This window comes from Hippocampus guttulatus, chromosome 3 (genome assembly GCF_054856545.1).
Source record: "Hippocampus guttulatus isolate MCC_2025c chromosome 3, RoL_Hgut_1.0, whole genome shotgun sequence".
Classification (NCBI taxonomy): domain Eukaryota; kingdom Metazoa; phylum Chordata; class Actinopteri; order Syngnathiformes; family Syngnathidae; genus Hippocampus; species Hippocampus guttulatus.
In genome coordinates, this window is record NC_141263.1 from 22,705,943 (window position 1) to 22,726,037 (window position 20,095).

General features: G+C 42.3%; 1 protein-coding gene across 2 annotated transcripts; it reads right to left on the bottom strand.

Annotated features, from left to right (window-relative positions):
- Nucleotides 1-104: 104 nt before the first annotated feature.
- On the bottom strand, nt 105-19,762 carry cyld (cylindromatosis (turban tumor syndrome)). Of its 2 annotated transcripts, XM_086107459.1 has the most exons (17): nt 19,409-19,762; nt 17,119-17,654; nt 14,604-14,918; nt 12,300-12,405; nt 11,248-11,349; nt 9,898-10,014; nt 7,417-7,805; nt 6,962-7,127; nt 5,550-5,691; nt 5,064-5,186; nt 4,898-4,989; nt 4,754-4,820; nt 4,475-4,607; nt 3,233-3,341; nt 2,897-3,015; nt 1,472-1,688; nt 105-446 (listed from the first exon to the last, which is right to left on the bottom strand). In XM_086107459.1, exons 2-17 carry the CDS (start codon nt 17,608-17,610, stop codon nt 262-264), a joined length of 2,874 nt encoding a protein of 957 aa, XP_085963585.1. In that variant the 5' UTR covers nt 17,611-17,654; nt 19,409-19,762; the 3' UTR covers nt 105-261. The 2 variants fall into 2 exon arrangements, with proteins under 2 accessions (XP_085963585.1, XP_085963586.1); XM_086107460.1 differs by lacking the exon at nt 9,898-10,014.
- Between the last annotated feature and the right edge of the window lie 333 nt (nt 19,763-20,095).

Genomic DNA, 20,095 nt, shown 5'->3' on the forward strand with positions numbered 1-20,095 from the left:
ACGAAAGCACAGTGCAAATAAAGCACACCCCCCCACCCACCCACGCACACACACACACACACACACACACATCTTGACAGGAGTGGCGAGGGTTAACTCCAAACTCGGCAAGCCTTTCTTCTGTTTAGTTTATTTTTCATTGTGGGTCTTTCTGGGAAGTCTGCAGCCCTGAGGGAGGGAGGGGCGTGGCGTAGTGGCCGCAGGGCTGGAGGAGGATGACGACGGAGAGGATGGAGGGTGTTTCATGTGGCGAGGTGAGGGCTACTTGTACAAGCTCATGGTAGGGCTCTGGTACATGCACATGTAGGCGTCGCACAGCAGCCGTCGGGCCTGGCCTTGAATGCTCTTGGGGTCGAGCGCGTGCAGCTCCTCGGGCGTCATCTTCAGGTAGGCCTCCACCTCGGGGCACGGCGACACCTGCGGAATGTTGAAGCCGTTCTGTCCTCCTGCCGGAGCATATGCGGGATCAGAATGAAGAACATTGTTGAATGTGTTTGTAAATCTTCATCTAATTTCCATGGCACTGTTGTGATGGTGTGACTCAAAAGTTGGGTGAGCAACAAAATGCAGACACTGCTCTTTGAACCGGTGGAGACATGGAGCGAAAGCCACTTTTAATTGCTTGCAAATAAACAAATAAAAATATAGATTAAAAAAAAAATTGGACTCTCTTTTTTCATTCTCCTCCTCCAGTGATATGACAACTAAGATTTCTTTTTATTTATAATAAAAAAATGGTTGATTATGTACATCTCATAATTATATTATTTTATTGTGATTGTATATTTTTTCTTTAGTTTTATCTTATTTAAGTGATTTTAATTGGAAACAAATTAGTTTAGTACATAAAACACTGGCCTAATACTACAGTTACCTAGGAATTTTTGAACAAAATGTTGAATAACCCAATTTTTTTTCCCAATACGTTTAAAATGACAACAGTAAAATGTGCTATTAGGCAACAATAAGTTAGATTAACTATGACTAGCACTGTATTTCTATTTGGTAAGCAACATAACTGTGCTCTACAAAATGTGTTCAGAGTACTTTTTTCAGATGCAATGCAGCATTTTCAAAAATAATATATTATGTATTATATATACCGTAATATTAAAAACATTATTAATCTCAAATGGTTTTCCAATGAGTCACCTGTTTATCAATACTAACATAATTAAAATATGAATACAATCATGGCAATAACAATAATAAGTTATTTACAGTTTATTTGTTTTAGTAATTAGTTTCTCAGGTTTTATGGTCACATTGCTATTATATCAATTGCTGTCACACTATTCACTATTCTAGCAACAGTAAAAATAAATACTCAACTCAACTGTATTTATAGAGCACTTTCAGACAGCCATCGCCGCATACAAAGTGCTGTACATGGAGCAACGAACATATACAACAGTAAAATTCCACTCCAGCGTATCATAAAAGGTTGATAAGCGTCAGAACCGCAGCTTACCGTCTCGGTCGGCCATGCTGTCGAAAAAGAGCCAGGTGGAGGCGGCGCTGCCGTACTTCACGAAGGCCACGTAGTGACTGGTCTCAATGCACAGCACGGCAAACAGCTCCATCGTCTGGCGTGGGAACGTGGCCTGGCGTCCGCCGCCTTCTTGCAGCTCCTTGGGGACGCACAGCTTGCCGTGCCGGTGACTTTTTCTCCTCGGGTGAAGGTGAACCTGAATGGAGTACGAGTGAGCGACCACCACAGAAGCCAACAGAAATTCATTAACACAAACGGTGTCGCTGCAGGATTAAGAAAGCCAAATGTAAGACCTGTTGGATCAAATTCAAGACCTCTCATTCACCAAAAAAAATAAAATAAAAAAAAGGAAGAGTGGGTTATATTGGCTCAATGTAAATCGCAATATTTTCCAATTTTAAGATTGATTTAATATATTTTTGTTTACATGTTTATTTGTTTTTTCTTCTTATATCATATATTTAATAATATAGTGTATAGGCTACAGTACACCTGTGAAACCTAATGAGGAGGCGGCATACAAAATGGATGGCTGGATGGATAATTCTTAAAGATAATTTAGGATCTTCATTTTATAAACTCAAAGTCAAATATGAGATTTGCAGATAAATACAGATTAAGACCACAAGAAATAAAATCATTTAGCTACTTTTGTTAGTAAAGTGTAATATCAAATCAAATGCAGCCGCGACATCTACACCACCCTTATTTCTTTGTATTTGGCGCCATCACATGGCCAATCCATTTTAACAGGCATGGTTGGACCGATTTAATTCAAGTCCACTACGGTGTACATACGCAGCAAAGCAAATTGCACAACAGTAACTCCACAAGCAACACTTTGCAGCAACTATAACAGAGGTGACTAAGAAGATATAAATAATAGAAGTATTAAAGGTCACAGAGTTTCATTGGCCTGAGCTGACTCTTCCCCCAATTGATTTAACTAAGAGTAATGTCCACATTACTCCATGAGCCACCATCTCATTGTTGCTTATTTAATGAGGAACACACCTATAATGTATTATATGGAGACTATAATTGATTGTCTAAGTTGAATGTCATTTAGATGTACAGCATTTGTTTGTTTTTTTGTTATGTTTATTTGTGTTTCTTGGGCATGTACAACGTCACCGACAGGAAATATAGCCTGATAAAATCAGGCTAGCATATATGCAGTATACCCAATCTACATGTTTACAGTGTACTCACAATGGTTCGAGATCAGATTTTTATCCACATTTTATTCCAATCTGAAGATATCAGATTCCAAGCGTTGACACATATTTCACTTGTCGCTTGAGAGCAAATAAAAATGGGAACTGCATCACTGTAATCATGCACTGTAAATCGAGCCCAAGAAGAGCAAGTAGCCATGTGAGTATTACGACGCATGTTATTTACCTGCGTATTGCACTTTTCGCAGAACTGCTTAATCTTGCCCGCCGTGATGTCGCCGTCATCGTAGCAGTCTCTGCACTCAAAGAGGGCCAGGCCTCCGCAGATGCGGCATTCTCTGGGAGCTGGATGGTTAATAAAAAATTTTTTTTTAAATTTAAAAATAGTGGATTTGGCATTCACCCTTGTGCATGTGTATGTGTGTGTGCAGACTGTTTCATTTGGGTTGTGACAACTTTGGAGTTTCATTACAAAGTAAACAGAAAGACGGCAGGACAGGAATTGATCGAGAAGAAGACGCGCACGCGCACACGCACACAAAATCACTTGGCTCTAACTCACTGTCTTCCAGAAGATCTGTGATGTCTAATTCCAGTGAAGGGAAAATCTTGTTAAACATTTTGAAGTCCTTGCCAAAGCGGGGCATCTGGATGATAAGGCAGGAGGGAGCCTAAGGGCCAACAAAAACAGAGGAGAGCAAGAGCTTATTATCATCCTGCACAAAAGCAACACCAGCCAGAACGGAGGGGTGTTTACGATTACAACACGCATGACCAATCTGTCTCGCATGCTGCGTTTCTTGTTTGAAGCAGATATCTGATCAGCGAGGGAGGCTGCTTTACATCTAGGATGTGTCGTGTAGGGCTGCGGCATTTAAGACCACATAGTAGTGAGATCCACTGATGGGAAAACGCGACTCGGACACAGACGACTCTATCAGTGGGAAAATGCTTCCACTTGCTCCTCCGCCCCCATTGCCATCCTGACTGATCGTTGCACAAGGGACAAAGGCACCAGAAATAAATGGTCAAAGACAACCACGATATCCCATGTTGACATCTCAAGTAGAGCGAGACTTCTCACGCCTTTGCCAGTATTAATGCTAACATGTAGTGTTTTGATATTTGTACACATACAAATTAACAGCCATCCTTCCATCCATTATCCGAACCGCTTATCCTCACTGGGGTCACGGGTGTGCTGGAGATTATCCCAGCTGTCTTTGGGGCAGTAGGTGGAGTACACCCAAACAATCATTCGCGCTCGCGATTACACTTGAATGCAATTCAGATCAGCGGTCTGAAACCCAATTTATGTGGGGGTAGCTGGAAATAAGATTCTGGGTGTGTCTGACCACATCAAGACCTTTTTTTTCTCTTTCGTTTGTTTAACTGAAATCAACTTTATATTCTCCAATACAGGAGAGAAAATACATATTTTGCTAGCGTGACAGTTAAATGAGATGAGAATGGGAACTTAGCTACGTTGAAAGAAAGCTAGGCAATAATAATTTACGATACACAGTCAATATTATGATACAGTATGTAAAGCTTGATCGGAATTTAAGTTGGAACAACAATTTACTATTAGCAATCATGGTGGTAACAAAAGGACATTTGTACGCATGCATCACACTATGTGCACTGAGGTTACTTACGGCTGTTGGCGGTAAGTGATGTAATGATAAGAATCTGTTGCGGCGCGCTTTCCCCCGAGTATTCTTCCCACTCAACCATAGTTACACAAGTCGAACAAGGTTACGTAACATTGATCCAACTTAGCCAAAATTTTTGGAAGACTCACCTCTGCAAACTTGAGGTCACTGTTGATGAAAGACCACTCCAGGAGCTGCTGAATGGTGGGAACGTCAACCTTGTCTTTTTTGTCCATAAAGATCTGGTAAAAGTAACAGTCCTGCACCTTCTGTCCCGCTGACCTGTACAATTAATATGATAAGATTAAGCGACTATGTCTCTCAGCTGCCACCTTCTTCTACTATGAGCTTGCATTTCATCAGTGTCTACTGAGATATAGAAACAACGTTCATGCCACTAGGTGGAGCCCAAGCTCAGCAACACTTACCTTAGTTTGAGCAAAGGGTCCACCCGCAGTATGTGATGGAACAGTATATTGAGGAACTCCTCTGGATCTGCAGTACAAGATGTGACTCAATAAGGAAGAGGAGAATCCGAAGAGTAAACGTATGCACAGATGTTAAGACCTGACCTTTTTCTTCAGAGGTGAACCCAGACGCAGCTTCTACTTTCTCCAGGATCCTCCTGAGTTTCATCACTTTGGTGGCGCACACATACCCATGTCTGAGTGAGAACCGGAATCATTTGATTGTCTGGATAACAATAGGCAAAAAGAAACCTTTGCTCATCACACTCACATGCGCAGCGGGTTGACTATCTCAGTGCGTAACAGTTCTTGGGTTTCTCTGTAATACTCCACATCGGTCTTTGAGCGCGGCCTCAGCAGAACTGTGTCCAGTACAGAGCTGAAGGAAAAGAGACTGCACAACGTATTCAGTATTGCTGTTTTGACAGTACAAAATTATCAATAAATCAACTAATACTCAGTAAAGCCTGATGTGATACATACAATGTCACATTAGACATGCAATCCCCTCAGAATCTAACATAAGCTTTTATTATTTCTGTACAGTACCAATTAAATCTTAAAGCATAAGGTTCTGTGTGGTTTGGTGTGAAAACCCTTTGGCGGTATAACAGCCAAAGTCAAAACAATTTACTAATCAAGCTCTGCCTCAGGGCACTGCCGTTGAACAAGCATGTGCGCCATCGCCAATAAATATGACATAAATCCAAAGAATAAATGAAGGGTTGGTGTGAAATACAAAAAAAGGGGTGCTGACCAGAAGAGGGTCGAATCCAAGTAGCACGAGTTGTAGTGACCCTGGATGCCTTTCTTCTTGCCTACCATGACATCGAGGCCATCCGTCTCACTGCGGGGCGGCGTGTTCTCGTGTACAATTTCGCTTAAGTAGCCCCCGAACGCTGTGTGAAGGGACACAGTTACAAGATGGCTTACTTGGTGCTCTCACATCTTTTTTACTCTCATGTCTATGCCAGAAAATGTTTGCAATTACAGAGTATATCTGTCTGAAAAATACTTTTTAAGAGAATCACAACCAGGAAATAGGGCGGAAACAGAGCATGCTTTCTTTAAATACGTAACAATGTATTTTTACGCTGCTGCAAAACCTTTTTCCGGTAACTGTGCGCCATTCCTAACCATGAGAAGTGTCACGTGGAGACCAGAGTGAACGAAGACCCTCCTTTTTATGTATATTAGGTTCATGGAAGACCTTAACCCTCGTGTTCACCTAAAGGGGCGATTCATTCCAGTATTGCTCTTCATAATATTCAATCCAACCCAAACCAAATCTCATTTTAGTGCTGCGCTAAGCATGATTACTGTAGACGCCCTGATTGTCCGTTTACTGGACAGGGAAGTATCTCTCTTTTCCAGAGTTACAATAGAACTAATTGAACAGGAAGGACACAAAAAAGAATGGCCCATGTCACATGCCGTTTAGGTGGTATGAAGTGATGTCATGTAATTTACATCGCTGGCAACAGAATCACTATTGTGCTGCTTAATCAGGATTTACCTGATCCAAACCAAAATGTACTCACTGTGTGGAGAAAAAGTGGCTTAAATCGTCCATGGCTGTCAATGTGAGCATGAATGAATGGGTTGCCTGTCTCTCTCTATAGTCTCTTTCACACAAGACGACTGGGGAAAAAGGCTTATACAGGCAGTGTGAAAGGGGCTTCGGATACTACCTCCAAAGACGAGAAATTACCCTGTTGGCTGTGTCACCCTATTGTGCCTAAATCAGGTGGAAAAGGCTCAGATTAGCACTGAAGATAAATGGATGAGGCGGCCCGGTGGTCCAGTGGTTAGCGCGTCGACCTCACAGTGCAGAGGTCGTGGGTTGGATCCCAGCTCCGACCTTCCTGTGTGGAGTTTGCATGTTCTCCCCGTGCCTGTGTGGGTTTTCTCCGGGTACTCCGGTTTCCTCCCACATTCCAAAAACATGCATGGCAGGCTGATTGAACACTCTAAATTGTCCCTAGGTGTGAGTGAGAGCGCATGGTTGTTCGTCTATTTGTGCCCTACGATTGGCTGGCAACCAATTTTGGGTGTCCCCCGCGTGCTGCCTGAGGACAGCTGGGATAAGGCTCCAGCACCCCCGCGATCCCTTGTGAGGATAAAGCGGATCAGAAAATGGATGGATGGATGGCTAAATGGATGACTCACCAATAGAGTTACAGCGCTCAATGGGGTTGGAAGAGTGATGCAGCGATGGGAAGCGGGAGTCGGGCCGACAGCACTTGAGCTTCACGAAGAGGGCCTTTTTAGGCGGACAGCTGAAGTAGCGTGTACCTTTGAAGGTGCCGTCGGTGCAACCTGGGCACTCCTCTTCCTGAAATATGTTTTGGAAAAAAGTACAGCCACGCAATGAGTACTTGGGATAAATTGTGTGTGCTCATGGAAGACATGATTTTAAAAACACATAGATGAAGTTAAAAAAAATATCTAGTCACAACATGTACATAAATTATGCACTTAATTTTGTATGTGTGTGTGTGTGTTGTGTCAATAATACTGCATGCAGCTTTTTTTTCCCATAACTGTTGTTGATTGATATTCTCACTCATGCTGTACTATGCCCACCGATGGTCTATCCCAATGGTGTTGCTATGTGTTCTCACCAGCTCCAGCCCAGCCAGTGGCTCCAACAAGCCTGGAGGGAGACCCACCCAGCGGATGACACCGCATAGAGGGGGATTCTCTTTCACCTCAACCAGGGAGCCCACCTCAAGACCTGGCTGCCCCCGAGTAGGTGTTGCTGGGCGCGGCGAAGATGGGGCGGTGGGCGAGGGGGCATCAGCCTGCTCCCCCATTACCGACTGGACGGACAGGGAAAGCGGGCCCTGGCTCATGTTGTCAATGGTCCCGCTCTTGCGGTTCAGACTGAAGGGCAGCGAGTGGAACTTGTTGTCACTCGCCAACGAAGCGGTCGGCGGCGCCCTAATGGGCGGGGGCGACTGGTTGAAGTCGGGGGGGGTTTCGGTGAGAGACTTTGCAGGGTCCTCCCCAACTGAAGGACAGACAGAAGACATTCAATGTAAAAGGAGGCAACGAAGCAACATTGGAACCTCATTTTACAATTGACAACTACATGATACAGTAAACGGAAAACAAAGATGATAAATTCCATGTCTGAGATGAGTTGCCGTTGTGATGCTCTTTAACACTATCTGGAGGTGACTGGAGAATGTCATGCACCCTGGCAGCTGGTTTGCATTATGATGACCATGTTGGGCAGGTATATGGTTCGGCTCTTCGGCTCACTGCCTTCCTGTCTGAGTGCTGCACGTTCTCGCCAAGCTAACGTGGGATTTCACCATGTATTCTGGCTTCCTCCCAAATTTCAAGAACATGCTAGTTGGGTAATTTGACCCTTATTCTGTCTTTTGGCACTTTAGTGTGTCATTTGCAGCATTAAGCAAAAGCATCCTCCACTGTATGTAGAACGATGAGGCTTTAACTGTTCAGTACATAACAGTCCAACTCAAAATGTACACCGCCCTAATGAAGATTGAATTAAAAAAGCAGCACTCTTCCGCATCGGCGGTTCAAATATGCTAATGAGAACGTGCGAGATAAGTCACTAAACTGTGATTCATAATTCAAGTCAACAATTTAAGGAGGTCACCACCTGTTTGTGAGTCACTGCTGACATTCAGATTAGAGGTCTACATTATAATGTCGGTGAGAATAGATGCAAAAGAACACTTGTTGCCACACTGAGACAAGGCATTTATGAAATGAAAAACACGTCATCAAATCGACACATGACATCATGACATAAAGGACTGAACTTCTCTGGAAAGTATGGGTAATCTAGGGGGGGGGGGGGGGGGGGGAAATCCCAACACCAATGCAAATACAGGAACAAGACAATGTGCAGCTCTGACATCAGACTTTTACAAATGCTTTGGCCACTAAATAGTTTATCTTATAAATATTTCAGCAGTTATGGATTAATCTGCAGCACTGAGCATTAATAAAAGCCTTTTCATCAACACCGATCTCACCATGCAAGTGGAATGTGACGCGAACAATGGTGATTAAGGGGACGGGACGGCTGGGAAGGTCTTGGTGGCAAGCTACTGCGACTGACTGAGCGTGTTGCAGCCTACGTGAATGGAATAGTATGATTTCGTGTCGCCACATAAAGCGAGCGCATTTCACAATATGTAAATATTGAACAAGTTCCATGAAAGCCCCACGTTGCAATGACGTTTGTGTCAATTGGGAATATCGATCAAGTTCTCAGTTTCTCCGGTATTTTCTCAAATAGTGGCATAATCTCTTATTTCGATAAACAAGGGCACAGAAATAAAAATAAACAGCTCACTGAACACATCCCAAATCACATTAGGAAAAAAAAAGTGTGGTAATCTGTCAGATTTTGTTGATTACACACGGGTATTATAGCAATACACTCTTGGCAGAAATTCAAATTCAATTAGTCGAATTTATAATAGAGCTGTGTTTTTATAGCATGACAATTTAGAGTGCCCAAACAGTTACTGTTACACTAGTCTTCATTTACAATTCGTGTCGCACTTTCCAAAAAAAGGAAAAAAATTAAATGCTTATAAATGTAACAATATTGTCGTACATGTAATTATAACGTGGAATTCATTTTTGAGAATATTTTATTAGAGGGAGAACTCCCTGCTAGCAGTTGGTTTATTTTTTTGTTTCACACAAAAGAAAAGCAGTTTTGTTTCGCATTTTTCTCCCTTACTGGACCCAATGTGAACCAATCTGCTGCCTTACAACCAAGGTATGTACACACAACCATGATTTGTAGGGGGTGTACTGTATACTCGAAGGATTTCCCTATAATAGTCTATTTTAATGTTGAACAATAATACCAATAACATTGTTTATCATTCCCCAAAAAATAAATCTTCACAAAAAATAGATGCCTGTCCTTATTTGCAATTGAGTAAAATACGACTACCCCTTACAGTCTTTGTGGATATACAAATACTTATCAAGCTCATACGTTACGGAAAATTACAAACACCTTTCTGGAAAAAGCCAAAGAGATGCTTGTTTGGAAACAGGAGCTTGCCAGCAAGACAGGGAACGTTCAACGAGTGGCCGCCTTTTACCTTCGTCAATGTACCATGTGCTTTTGGATTTGGACTGCACTGGGGGGTCAACAGAGCTGCCATTTAAAGTATAGTAAAACTCTGACTTGCTCCTACTGCCACACTGATGAGCTAATCCTGGAAATAACACAAGTACACCACAACACAGATGCATAATAAATAGAAAAGTGTGTGCCCGCAAGTGTGTGCACGTCCGTGTGTGTGTTGCACTCGTGTACACGTGTGGGCATGTCTGCACCGTGACATTGTGTTTGCAACAGTGGATCAGTGAAATGACCTCATGATCATTCATCATCAAAGAAGATGCAAAAGAAAAAGAATGTTGAGAGCAAATTATTGTAGATGCAGCAGGGATTTCTCAAACAGTTGAACCTCTGAAGTATGATGGGGCAATTAATCGAAATGTACCGGTAACTTAATTTCAAAGAAAAACGATTGTATAACACTGTAAGTCGGGTAAGTCGAAAATGTTCCCGAGAGGACGAGACGATGTGCGGCAAAACTTTTCCAAATGTGCTTGTCAGTACCGCATGTGAAAGAGTGTGCATCACTCAAAGAACCATAGAGCTCGCATTTAGTCAAATTGCACAAAGAGCAGAGTATGATCCAAGTGAAGATATGTGTGTTTCAGCCTTCAGTTCCTCATTTTCGGTCTCCAGTTTCAGCAAGAATTTTAATTTCCGTGTATCTGGAAGCTCTGGAACAATCTACCTCCGGACCTCCAAAACTGTACACCTCTCTCCACTTTCGAGTCTCGTCTAAAAACACACCTATTCAGGACTGCCTACAATACATAATTCTTTCATTTCCTATGTATTGTGATTTTATGCCCTGTTTTTATATAATATTTCTCATATCTATTTTTACATTGTATTTCCTTATTGTCTGAACACTGTCCTTGGGTGGCATGAAAGGTGCTTTTAAATAAAATGTATTATTATTATTATTATTATTATTATTATCTCTAGTCCTGACAAATAAATTCTATTGAATAGATCAAATCACCAAGCCCAACTTTTAAATGTTCTGACAGGTTGATGGTGACGATTTGACCTTGGAACAGATTATTTCTATTTTCATTATTTCCAATGGGATTTTTTTTTTCCAGATTTTTCTGTTCTCAGAGGTTCCGCTGCATTTCGATGTAGGAGTGAAGCATACATTGTTCTGACAGAGCTGTTTCAAAAAGTTGGTTTCTACTGAAAAAAATATATATATTGCTGAAAATGATTAGAACCTATGTATTACCCTTCTGAAATAAAATGCATCTTTGCAACATTGTTGTTGACAACCAGAGAGCAGCTAAAATGAAAACAATAAAAATCATAGAAAATGTCCGTTTTGGAGTACCTTTGCTCTTCGGTTTGCTTTGGCCAGAGGACGACTTGTCGTTGCTGTTGCCTCTGGAAGCAAAGGTGTGCTTTTGCAGCCTTTGGTCCTGCATGGAATATTCTGCGTGGACCAAAACAAACATTCAACATTGGTGACACCTAGGACATTGAGCTAACGTGCACAAGCTCTCCAGGTGAATTCTGCCTACAAGCTGTTGTTTTTGAGGAAATGGTTTCCTCACCTACGAACCATATTAAAGTGAAGGTTTGTGGTGTGTTAAAAGTGGCATTTTGAAAACACCCAAAGGGTAAAGAATTACAAGAACAGCATGGGTTCAGTTCTTTTGTTTTTTGGGATCAAACCCACAACTACATAAACAACTTTACTGGATATTCAAGTATATGCTGTTTATTTGAAAATGCTGGTATGACTGTGAGCTTGCTGTCATCTGCGCGAACACTGCCACTGTGCTTCACTTTTGGTTTCAACATTACAGTGCTTTTGTGGCGGATCTTCACTCAGCACTGCTGTCAAGACATAGGCAGGGAAACACATTGTGGGGGCGGTATTATCTAAATTAACAACACTGTTACGTGACAATTTGGCAAAATTCAGACTTAAAAGATTTACTTGGTTATTTAATCTCAAACTTGATGGGTAGGCAGGAACTCCTAAGAGGCAACAATAAATTGTCCCTTTCTATTTACAGGAGGCTGTTTGACTAGTGTTTAAGTTCCACTTACAGTACAATGGTGGTGGTTTTGTCTTTCTATGCAAACTAGCTCAAAGTTCTTTTGTTGAGAGAGTGAGAAGAGAATTTATTCTGTTTAGGAAAAATAAGTCTTTACGTGGTGACAAGGCTAAGTTTTTGGAGCCGGTTTATTTGTTGACTGAAAGCGAGAGAATCAGAACAGCGATGGCATCTTTCTGGTGCACATAAAGACATCAAAACGCAATGTGGTGAACAAAGAGCTTGACTATTTTGTCTGAGAAAACAAGCGAGGCATCAGGACAAAACACTCTCTGTTGGCAGCATCGAGAGACATTTCTCACATGGGGCGGCAGCTCACCTGGCATTACGTCACAGATGGGGACAAGTTGAGTGTGCTCCAAACTGGCAAAGTTACACAGCAGCTTCCCGTCAAACATACCGTCCCACTCGCCGATTGGATTGTCCTGCAAGAGTTGGAGCCATGAGAAGTGTATAACCCTTCCAGGTCTAGTCCAGCACTAGATCTAACACGCTTGCATGGTGATAACCCAGTTGTTCATCATCCTCACATAAGCAGCCCGCTCTGATACATATCCTCCTTAGAGCTGTAATCCCTCCTGCTAGTACAACCGAGCTATTCTTCCGCCTCACAGTTTGCAATCCAGCGCAGCGCTCCAGCGGCGTAAGCGCAAGCTCGCGAGAAAGCAAGGCGAGGCTGGGCAAGAGCAGCGATCTCCCAATTAGCTGCCTACTTTCCCTCTCGTCGGGCTATCAGGTCATACCACTCTGAGACCCCCGCCCCCAACCCCGCCAGAGCGTGACTCCCTCCTCGTCTTGGTGTGGGCAGTGGATGTGATGCGCGGCGTGGGCTTGCCACCGCTGCTAACAATCAGCAGTCAAATGCCGCCGTTACAATCTACCTACAACCACAACAGCACTCCCAACCTGACAACAGTAGTCATAGCTACCGGCTACGCTGATCCTTGGCAACAAGAATATATTCCCTAAACACGCAAATGAACTGTGATACAGAAAAAGGCACGACGCAATAAAATAATCTAACAATTGCTTGTTGGAAAATCTTACATATAAAAAGAAATAAAAAAATGTATTTCTTTTTTTTTCCCCGTGGTGTGCAAACTTTAAGGGACATCCGTATATTGTTTTTCTAATGGACAGATGAGCCATGTCATTTGAAAAAGAGGTGAAATAAAGAAAAAAATAAAATGTGGACATTAAATAATTTCTTTTTTTCTCATACAATAATTTATACATATTAGAATATTAATTTTTTGCTCAATCTAATATTGTTATCATTAACAATAAATCTATAAGAGATCATTTATTTAGATAAAGGAACTGTAACATTAATATGACAAATACATTTGAGTCATTATTAGAGAGTCAGAGTGGATAAAATGAATGAAACAAATATAGGGGTCTGGACAATGGTGGGCTGGATGAAAGAATGAAGTGGGCCGTATGTGAGATGCAGGCCGTAGTTTGTCCAATGCTGTGCTGTAGACCTTGTCACCATAAACAACGTGGTCTTTAAAAATGTGTAATTTTGTTGCTGTCATCCATCCATCCATCCATTTTCCGAACCGCTTGATCCTCACTAGGGTCACGGGGGTGCTGGAGCCTATCCCAGCTGTCTTCGGGCAGTAGGCGGGGGACACCCTGAATCGGTTGCCAGCCAATCGCAGGGCACACAGAGACGAACAACCATCCACGCTCACATTCACACCTAGGGACAATTTAGAGCGTTCAATCAGCCTGCCATGCATGTTTTTGGAATGTGGGAGGAAACCGGAGTACCCGGAGAAAACCCACGCAGGCCCGGGGAGAACATGCAAACTCCACACAGGGAGGCCGGAGCTGGAATCGAACCCGGTACCTCTGCATTGTGAAGTCGACGTGCTAACCACTGGACTACCGGGCCGCCCTTATATATATATATATATATACATTAATAAAAGGGAATGGGAAAGTGTCATATTAAACAGAAATTGTCAAAACATCATCTTTACGGGTGCCACATATGCTGTGGTATTTGGGGTAATAAACCAATAATTGGATATGAGATGTCACAATGGTTAGTGAAAAAAAAAAATAAAGGTAACAAACACACAACAAAATAAATATTCAGTGCTGAATTGAGACACAATTCATATTTCTTCCGTGAACATGCTGGTAACTCAAGACTATTAACTGAAAACATATTTTCACATTGAAATGAATGGAAATGTCATTAATCTGTTCCACCCATTCCCCTAAAACAAAAAAGCACTCCATTAAGTGTACTGTGATCAGTGTCTACATCTTCTAACTGAACCATTGGCTAAATCCATTGCTTAAAGCGAAAGTCATGTCCAACATTTTTTTTGCAATATGTTCCAAGTTTCCCCACTAATTTACACACAGTATTCCGATGCACATTGGCTTTGTGGAATAAGAATTGAGCAGCAAGCGGCAGTACAGGACAAAATGGCAGCCACGTGAGACTTCATGTTTTGGTAATGGAAATGTTCGCTACTTTGTTATATCTGTTAAAATAGTCTCCCATCTATTTGAAGGAAATGAAGCAAAGGTCATTGTTTGGGGGGGAAATGTTGAAAATGGAGTCAATGACAAATAGCTAAATAAAGGCCCAGGTACTTACCATGTCAACCCCCACATAGTAGCCCAGCCTCTCGTTACCAGGCAGTAAATCACAAAAAATGATAGTGCCTCTTTCAGGTCCCTCCCGGGTCTGGACTAGGACTCTGGAGTTGATCTCCAGCGGTGGGTAGTCCTGGTCCTCCTCAACCAGGGTGACATGATCTGATTCCAGGTCACCCATGTCGTCGTCGTCATCATCGTCCTCCCAGAGCTCCAGCTTGTCCAGGGCCACGAACACGCCGCATTCCTCCTCACAGCGGAACAGCTGGCGGCCCTGGAAGGAACCCTCTGTGAAGCCCTGGCCTCGACCCTCCTCCTGAAGGAGGAAGAAAAGTAAAAATGAGATCTGACTGAAGATGGGAACTGTAGCCAAGATAAAACCTTTAACTGTACCGACAATGCTTTAAGTAAAATTATCGGGGACATATTTTGTCAAATTTATTTTAAATTGCTTGGATGGCAATGGCTGATTCTTTAGAGTGCCTGCTTATCGGTCAAGTGCAAAATTAAACAGTCAAATCAATAGTTTGTGAGCTGCTCATTTCTGAAAATGTGAGTAAACCATTCAGAATTTCTGCCTGTTATCAAACAGTCAGGTCAAGGTGCAACAATTAATTGAATATTTAATGTTTCGATACTCAATTAAATGTTTGGAGACACTGTTTAACGAAAAGTGTCCAAATCTCTGAATTTAAACTCTCAACAATAAACATTAACAGACTGCTGTAGTCCGGCATGAAAGCAGACCAGCTTTTTGTTTAATCAAAATAAGACATTTTATGCAGATTTTAATTTTTCACAATTATTCAAGGGGAAAAGAAAAGTGTTACAAAAGTGCAAAAAAAATCATTACTCCATGCTGGACGAAAGGAGTTCTAGTGAGGTGCACTTGTAACATTACATGTTATGAATGTTTGAAAATGTATGCTTTATTTCTTTTGTCAAACTCTCGTCACTCAGCCTTCCGCCAGGGGCGAAAAGTGTGAACCCAAGAACCTGAACCGAGGTGTTTATTTATACTGAGCAGCAGCCTGAGCGCTCGAGCGCTGCCATCGGCCCACTCAGCTGAGCGCCGCAGAATAGAAACAACATTGTGCTGAAATAAGAAAACCTTTGTGTGCGCGCGTGTTTGTCGCCTCTGCGAACATGTGCCACAGTGCAAGCGGTTATGTTTGACAGCGAGTTGCATTGGTGTCGTGGAAATATTCTCATTGCTGTCAGTCAAAACAGCTCTGGGTCATGCAGTGCTACAATGTACTTATTTATTGTGGTTTCTCGAATGTGGGATAACAAACGGCGCTGGTTTAGCAAATTCTCGCTAACATCACTTCTCATTTTATTTGTAGTTTTATTTTGAGTACAAGGCACACCATCAAATTAGAGCCAATACAAGGCCTGGGTTAAAAATTCTGTCTTTCGAAAGATAGGTCATTTTTGTTTGATGCTGTCAGAGATATACTCGCTCAAAAGCTTCCTTCTTATTCTGGCTGTACTTTACAGTGGTGCACTGCATCATTTTGAGATCTGCTACGAGTCGCTGCATTAGTCCCAAATTATGGCCTCTGTGTCTGATGCACACCCCACCTCAATTTTCAGGTCATCCAGTTAAACATAGAAACACCTACCGATCCATTTTCTGATCCACTCAGCCTCACGAGGGTCGCGGGCGTGCTAGAGCCTATCTCAGCTGTCTTCAGGCAGGCGGGGTACGCCCTGAACTGTATGCCAGCCAATCGCAGGGCACACATAGACAAACAATCATCTGCGCTCGCTCACTCCTAGAAAGGCCGGAGCTGGAATCGAATCCTGCATCTCTGCACCGAGAGGCGGATGTGCTAACTAGTCGCCGACCGTGCCACCAGAAACATTTATACTCAAATGAAAGCTTCTTTTTACATCCACCCTTACATTTTCCTCACAAGGGTCGCGGGCATGCTGGAGCCTATCCCAGCCGTCTTTGGGCAGGAGGCGGAGTACACACCCTGAACTGGTTACAAGCCAATTGCAGAGGAAGCCTCTTTTTACTGAACTCATCGTGTTCTTGAAAAACAAATGCACAGACAACAAAGACAAACAAGCACTAATACAATGAATATTTATTCTCTGTACTACAGTTTCATTTAGTTCCTTGTACAGTTCATTGCAAAGAACTTTTCTTTGCATTGTCTAATGGTTAATGCATTGCATTATTTATACTTTATTTCTTCTTTATTTCTTGTTATGCCATGATTTTCTTAATCCTCTTTTGCTCATTTGTTTTAAATTCATGTTTTGTCATTTATCATAATGAATATATTGGGACAATAAATGATAAACTGAACATTTTTGAGATTTTATTATTGGAATAAAATTAATTAAATGTCAAAGGACAACATTCAGTACTACACACATAAAACCGAAATTTAGTATCGTTGAGACATGGCATGGTTAAAGTTGTAGGCAATGCCAACAATGGCTTTATCAAGACACAGTGTGGGTAAATAGAACCAGAGGAAAACAGATGAAATGGTTCTTACCAAGAGCTCCACTCCAAACAGGATTCCGGAGAGGGCTCTGTCAGGCAGCAGCGAGCCCTTGAAGCGCACCACGCCGGGCAGCGGCTCATCGCCAGAGCGCAGCTGGACGCGGACCTTGGAGCCACAGTCGATGTCACGTACACGCTCCAGCCGGGACTTGTTGCACAGCAGGGCGTGACGTTCCTCGCAGTTAGTGATGGGAAAGAGCAGTTCAGCCAGCTTCTCGTCGATCTCCAGGATGTCGCGCTCATCCAGGCTCAGCACCACATTGGTCTGGTCTAGAATGCGCAGGCTCTTTTTGCCCTTGCACGGCGGGAGCGTGCGGCCCAGGCTGTTGCGCTCCTGGCACGCCTGGCCTAGGCTGCCGCGTGGGATCCACAGAGTTTTCTGGGAGGGCTTCTCCACCGTGCACTCCTTCACCACCATGTAGAAGTGCCAGTCATCCCTGAAGCCCCCGCTGGGCTTCTCCTGGCTCCACAGGACCGAGCTCATGGCTGCATGCGAGGCAACAAGGGCAGCATCACAGCAACTGGAGTCTGCAAAACACATTTACCCAAGTAATGGCCTCAACTGGAGTGTCAGTTAATCATCTCGAACAAAACAGACACATTCTTGTTCCCCCACCATGTCGAAATCTTTAACTATTTCAGTTCAACAATCTCTCTGTACATAGTTCATTTAACGCTATAAAAGATGACGTTTTGACATCTGTGAAAGGCATCGGTTTTTATTTTGAAGCCATCACACCAAGTAAAAAAATGGAGTGTGAGAAATGTAATTTAACGTTAAAAGGGTATCTTCCATAAATTAGTATGCTGCTTATATACGGCAAATATTTGTGCGCTAAATGCAAAGATAAATTAATCAGCTCATGCTTGTTATGCATATTTTTGTACTTGAATATTCCTCTCTGTTGTGATCGAATACTAAAGATCGTAGTACTGTACAACTGCAGTGCCTGTAAGTCATATCTTTCTTGTGGTATGCCATAAGGGACCAAACAAAAAAGTAAGTTTACCCATTCTATATTTATTTAATTAATCAGTGTTGGCAGTTTTTTTCCCCGTCAGATATCGGAAGCAGTCTAAAAAAATCCATTATCGGTTGGGGCCTCGTTAATTGGGGTCAAGTACATATTTGTATGTTGTGGAGGAGCGACAGTATGTTTGGCCTGAGTTGTTTGTGGAAATTGCAGAGAGTCTTAGCCACATGTGAATGCATACGAGCACTCCCATTGCATTTTGTCAGCATCAAAATCACTTGCAAAAAAAGGGTAATGTTGTAAGATGAATTTGAAATGATATTCAAACTGATTTGAGATATTCTCATGTTGCTAAGTTAGTTATGAAATTACAAATAGAAAGGGTTCTCTCTGTGTTATCATCTGTAAAATCACCTTCATCAATGTGTGACTGATTTACAAATAGATAAGAACATAATTTTATTTAACATGATGTGTCTTTGACCTGCATGCCTATGGCGACGTTAAGTTAGGAGGGGAACCGACCTCAGGCCATTCCATATGTATGAGCGGTCAGAAAAACAAAAACAAAGAATGCCGGCACATTGTTGTGTTCATATATTTGCACTCAACTCAAACAATTACGACAAGGGAACCGAGAATACGTTTCACAGGTAAATTAAATTTATGGGCCTTTTTCCCCAAAATATTCTGAATTGGTGGCACAAATTCTGGCATTGTCAAAAATGTAAACTTTGTAAAAATCGGTTAAGAAAAAAGCAGATTATGATTTATTTTCAATGTCAATACATGGCCATTGATGAGAATGTTGTCCCTTCCAACATGGCCGCCACGTAGGCACGTCGATAGTCGGGTTGCAACGGCGTAGTGGCGTATTTGTCTTCACATGTGTGGCCTTACCCCTTTAAGACGACTGGTTGTCTCTGCAGTTAAATATATAAACACCTAGTTGGGAATATTGGTACGATTTTTGTTTAATTGCTCGGAACTGCTCATTTGAATACGCTAGAAAAATAATAATTAGATACAGCTAGACAGTGGACTTCCCCTCAGACATGAAGTCGAAAGTGAGCACGCCATATCCGACTTGAGTAGTGACGAATGACTTGAGACTTTTTGTTTGATAAACCCCGTAAATATAACATCAAAGCTTCATGACATTATCGTGCGTCACGGTAAATGAGACCAGTTTAGTTAGCCGAAATGACAGCCGGGCCCTCAGCTTCGAAAGCGTTAGCCCAGCCAGCCAGCACTCACCTCCCGCGGGTCATTCTCACCAAAGAAAACGTCAACGACACAGCGTCTTACCTTTTTCGGCGTTAGTTGAGGGGCTTTCGGTTAACGTGTCATGTCACTACAGCCATTATTCCAATTCGGGGCGAGGTCTGAAAAATCAAGCCCGAACCTCTGGTCACCTCTGCTTACCTAAACGGCGAGATAATGCTAATATGCTAACAGCTACCCAACCGGCTATGCACTGAGTAATCAGACTAAAGTGAGGTAAAGTGGCTGCCCGACAGCAAACAAGTCGACGGGGGACCGCCGTGGTCTACGACACAAGAACGACATTTAGAATACAGATATAGATTTACAAATGTATTTCAAAATTGAGACAGCATTACGTTGCGGGTGTATTTAAGCTATGTTATTTACATGAGACGACCTCACGAAACCTTGTGCAAACGTCATCAAAACGAGGCTTACTAATTGGCAGAGCCTTTTTTCTCGGGTGCCGATTGGCTGAAGTTTTTTTCTATACAAGTCTAGTAGGGGTTCCCCATTGAGAGTGAAACTGCGTAGTTAGGGTGCATCGTAGCTTCACAAGCGCCTGAGCTGGAAAAGAACAATTTCATATAAATATAAAAAATAGAAGAATATGAAGGCATACATAAAAATACAATAATTTGCAAAAAATATATAATATGTTCTTAAGTATAAATATTCTGTAATTTCTGAATAAAAGGCCACACACTCAACAGTTTATATTTTGCTTAT